This window comes from Ipomoea triloba, chromosome 9 (assembly GCF_003576645.1).
Source record: "Ipomoea triloba cultivar NCNSP0323 chromosome 9, ASM357664v1".
Lineage (NCBI taxonomy): Eukaryota > Viridiplantae > Streptophyta > Magnoliopsida > Solanales > Convolvulaceae > Ipomoea > Ipomoea triloba.
The window spans coordinates 24,349,475-24,354,083 of NC_044924.1; the positions used below are offsets into that span (position 1 = coordinate 24,349,475).

The 4,609-nt window shown below is 36.1% G+C and overlaps 1 protein-coding gene across 1 annotated transcript; it reads left to right on the forward strand.

Moving 5' to 3' along the window:
* Positions 1–277: 277 nt before the first annotated feature.
* Positions 278–1,195, forward strand: LOC116030706. The gene is made up of 2 exons (XM_031273022.1): positions 278–508; positions 661–1,195. The coding sequence occupies exons 1-2, from the start codon at positions 408–410 to the stop codon at positions 935–937; spliced, it is 378 nt and encodes a 125-aa protein (XP_031128882.1). The 5' UTR covers positions 278–407; the 3' UTR covers positions 938–1,195.
* The last annotated feature ends 3,414 nt before the right edge of the window (positions 1,196–4,609 follow it).

Sequence of the window (4,609 nt, forward strand, 5' to 3'; positions counted from 1 at the left end):
GTCCTGAGTTCGAAACCGTCTGCCACCCGGGTTTGAGCCGGTCAGCTATGGGCAACCTAGGCTGGTTAACCTCCTTGTGGTCCTTTGCCGGCTAGGATCACAGGGCGAGGGTTTACTCACATACTCGGAAGAGGAGTGGGGTTTGCCTCGATAAACCCAATATATATATATATAATAAAATCTTTAAAGGCCATTATATGCGTGAATGTATCTTTCTGTGCGTATGTACATGTGTTTCGTATATATAGGAGAGATCAGATGCATATCTACACGTACCCCCACTCGATCGATGCAATAACTCATCACATCTCTCTCTCTCTCTCTCTATCTCCCACTTATTCACTTCATTTCTTCTTCGCTTCTCTTTGCTCCCCCCTCTCTCTCTGTTCTCTCTTTAGTTATCTCTAATGGTGGATCATTACCAAACTGTGTGCGCTATGTGCGGCGACGTTGGCTTCCCTGACAAGCTCTTCCGCTGCTCCAAGTGCCTCCGCCGCTTTCAACACTCGTATGTTTTTTTTTTTTTTTTATTCTGTTACAATGTAGTATCTGTTCATAATTATTTTCTCAATCTAGAACTTCTTAACTCGTTATATTCAGAGTTAGTTCATGATGATGAAGCTAATTAAGTATGTACCAATTGATTTCATGAATTTTTAGGTATTGTAGCAACTACTACTACTACAGTGAGCAATCGGATCCGATACAGGTGTGTGATTGGTGCCAAAGCGAGCAGAGGAGGTGGAACAATGGCGGCGCCGCCCCTTCGAGAAGTGATTCGGGGACCAACCGGCCGTCGGAATATTCCGGTGACAAAATCAAACAGCGCGACCGAGAAGAAGGCATGGAAAAGTCAGGTGGGAAGAACCCTGCTGCGTCGTCTTTGCCACGGACCGCTACTCGCCGGTACAAACTTCTCAAGGATGTTATGTGTTGAAGACTAGCTAGCTTAATTATAATTAGATATGTATATGATAATGTTCCAATGAGACCGCCTTCCCTGTGAGATCGTGTGGACCAGCATACAATGTATTAAAACTATTTTAAAATAGATTGTGTGCATTCAAGTACGAGTCAGTATTTAAGTACAAGTCAGCATGTTGTAATAGGTGAAGTGGTCTCATTTAATTACTAATCTATATGTATGGATGGTTAGTTTGTGGAGTGCTATAATAACAAACCCAACTTGTTCCCATCTTCTAATTGCTAAGCAAGTAATCATAAGATTAGTGTTTTTCAATGTTTTATTTCTTAAATGTGTTTTTTCAACTTACTATACATACATATACATGTTTATTTATTTATATATGCTTGCTAGTGCTAACCCTGCTTAGCTAAATTCGGGGCAAGGCAAACGTTTGTACATCTACAACTCTCTTGGTATAGGTTTGATCAAACCAATGGTTTTTCCAACAATAGAGTTTAACCCAACATATGTTATTAGTAATTAGTTTCCTATTCCATAAATTTAGTGAAATTATTGTTCTCATTTTTTTTAAAGTGACTAGGAAATATGTGATTACTATCTAAAAATGTCTACGGGTAAATCAGTTTAACTTATTTATAATTGTTCGGTCTAAACTAAAAAGACTTATCAAGTTAATAGTCTATTCAAATTTAGTGAAAGATTATTCGTATTATTTTCTCAATTTCATGTATATGCATAAAGACACCTGAATATTTATAAGATTTTATAACTGAGTGCTATAGAATTCTACTTAATGGATTCCTTAATAATCTTTATTTTCTTACTTTTATTCTCTAATATGATAAGTGATAGATAAATTATTTTCATTTTATGAGTCGAAGGAAAATGTGAACATGAAAATTTTAAAGGACGTAATAAAAGTTAGAGCATCATCAATAGTTAAAGTTTAATTTTGATGAGTTTTTTGCAAATGTGACTAAGAAAGAAAAGATGCGAGAGAGAAGGAAAAGAAGAAGAAAAAAAAATCTGCAATACAAGCGTGGAGTCCATGCGCCCGATTGAGAGCTTCTCCAAGTGCGCCTCACATACACGAGGGAGAGTCTTTATTTTTCAGTGGGACCCACAATTTCTACAAGAACCAAGGTTCTCTTGTAAGGTTCTTAATAATCTCTCTCCTCTCTTTCTTTTAAATAAGCATTGTCTTCTCAAAAATTACAAACAAAAAAAAAAAAAAAACCTTTATTGTGATTAGCCTTAGAATAAAATTTAGGAATAGAATTGTTGTAGTATTTTTCAGTGGTATATAGTCGAGTCGTACAAGCACGTAAATATATGTGTATTGATCTTGACGTGTAAGCCCTTGCTTTTGTTTGTCTTTGTCTTTTTCTTTTTTGATGTGCCCCTGTAAGGTCATTTTTTTCATTATATATATTTGTTACATGCATGAAAAAATGTGCCACTGAACAAGGAATTAAATGTGGTTGTAATCAGAAGGAATTGATGCAGTAAGATTAGGACAAACCTTAAAATATTAATTGTAGGCGATCGAGGGTGTACTTAGTGTTAAGGAGGCAATCAGTAATGGGGATTAACTAAACAAGTATATTGTCTTGAGCGACCTAGATTTCTTAAAACAGTAGGGTTCTTGTTGGGGATTGTCTCTGTCATTGTCACGTGGGGGGTTTATCATTTATGTGGTGGAAAAGTTGCACCTTCTTTCTCTATTTTTCATTGATTTGTTGAGGAGAATTCAATGCAATTTTAATTTGCAGTTTGGTTCCTTTAGGAAAATACTATTTCTACCTATAAATTTTACTCTCGATTTTTATTCGTCTCACCAAATTTTAATATTAATATTTTCCTTATAATTCACAGGATGAAGATAACTAATCATCTATTATCACACTAGGAAGTAAAAGTGATAAAGTAAAAAAAAAAGAGTACATGTAATAAAACTCGCTCCTTTATGCCAAAGAATTCATAGTACTTAAAGCTGGTAACCTTTTTGCCGATCCATCCTAGTTTCTTGCAACTCTATTATCGAATACCCTTTCCAGGTCACCTATCAAACCTTGACTCAAGTTACCTTCGATGCGACTCTTTTCAATGAGGCGTGATATGACTGAGCTTCAATTCCTTTTTTAGTTATCCAATCAAACCTTAACTCAATCTACTTTCGTTCCGACTCCTTTTTCAATGAAGCGTGGTTTGACTGAGCGCCAATTCCTTTTTGAGACCTCCCGTCAAACCTTATTTCGATCTAATCTTTTGTTCCGACTACTTACATAGCCCTTTCTAATTCCTCATTTATTTTCTTCCATAAATGCTCGACCACCTGCGCTATTTAATGCGGTAATTGATGCAACTATTTACCTTCCCTCCATTATTTGAAATTAAAATCCTCGTTAGTCTCTTTAATTCGCCAACGGTCACCTCAGACAACACTTCGTCCTCTTAGGGCATTCTCCCCAAATGTCAGTGATAGGTGCATAATAGTTCATATTTATACATCATACTTAACCTTACTTTTCTTATGAAGTGTTACAATTGTGTCCAAAATAATCCTTATTTTCTTCATTTGATCAAATTAGGAACAATTTATCATCTTTGAGTAGAAGTGAAGGATTTTGGATGCATTTAGAGTCAATGAGAGCCAATGTGAAACAAAGGAGATGGCTAAAATACTTCCAAGTAAGCCAAAGAATGGTGTTTTCAATGGTTTTAATCATATGGACAAACCAAGGCAAAAGTGAAGCAAAGTGTCAAAGAGTAGAAATTCTCGCACAACTTGACCACTACTTAGTATTTTGATTGTATTTCAGCAAAGGAATGTCCAAATCAATTGACTCTTGTGTCATTAGAAAGAAAATTCAAAAGGGTTACAACTCTTATGAGGTCTCAAAGCTAAACTCAAAAGTTACAGGGCTCAAAATCATCCTTGACGTTGAATAAAGTGAAATTCTAAAGTTTTCAAGGTCGAAAGGCACGGGGAATGGCATGGTTGTGTTGGAAGCCGTGCAATCGAGGCAGCGGGCTACTTGAAAACTTGTACTGCCACCTGGATGGCTGTCCCACAAGCCACCTCTTCTCCCTACTTCCTATATAAACATGAATTGACTTTTATTTACATGGTTCCGACCCCTATTCGAACCAAAATTAAAGGGAAAGAACTCTAACCTAGGGTTCATATGTTTTGTGAAGGTTTTATATTTCAATCTTGTTAATGTTTGGTGTACACATTCATTAGCATGTATTTGGAGGATTCCTTGTCTCAATGAGAGTTGGGTGATGGATTTAAGTCACTCCTTGCATAAACCCGATTTCTTCTTATGAAGGTGGTAAAAATTGGGGGCTTTTGATGGTAATTGTGCTTGGAGAACTAACAATTGATTCATCACGAATGTGGGGCAATTCCTTATTCTAATCATTTTTTATTTGCACACGGAAGTGGCTTTAGACTAAAATACCTACGTGCATTCCCAATTGATTCCTTGGTTATTTGTTCTCTCTAATCTCATAGGTTGTTGAAGCATCTAGATAATGTTCCCTACCTTCAGTCCTATTTCTTTATTTCGTGTTTATATCTTGTTCATATGTATTTATGCTATCTTGTTTAATTACTGTAGCCTTAAAACTTGTTATGGATTGCTTAGCTTCTTGTTGATTTCCTAGTGCTAGTTG

Bases quoted from the DNA above. Each gene is read 5' to 3' on its own strand.
- LOC116030706 (XM_031273022.1), top strand. From the start codon at position 408: ATGGTGGATCATTACCAAACTGTGTGCGCTATGTGCGGCGACGTTGGC. The intron at 509-660 runs GTATGTTTTTTT...ATGAATTTTTAG, and splicing joins CTCCGCCGCTTTCAACACTC to GTATTGTAGCAACTACTACT.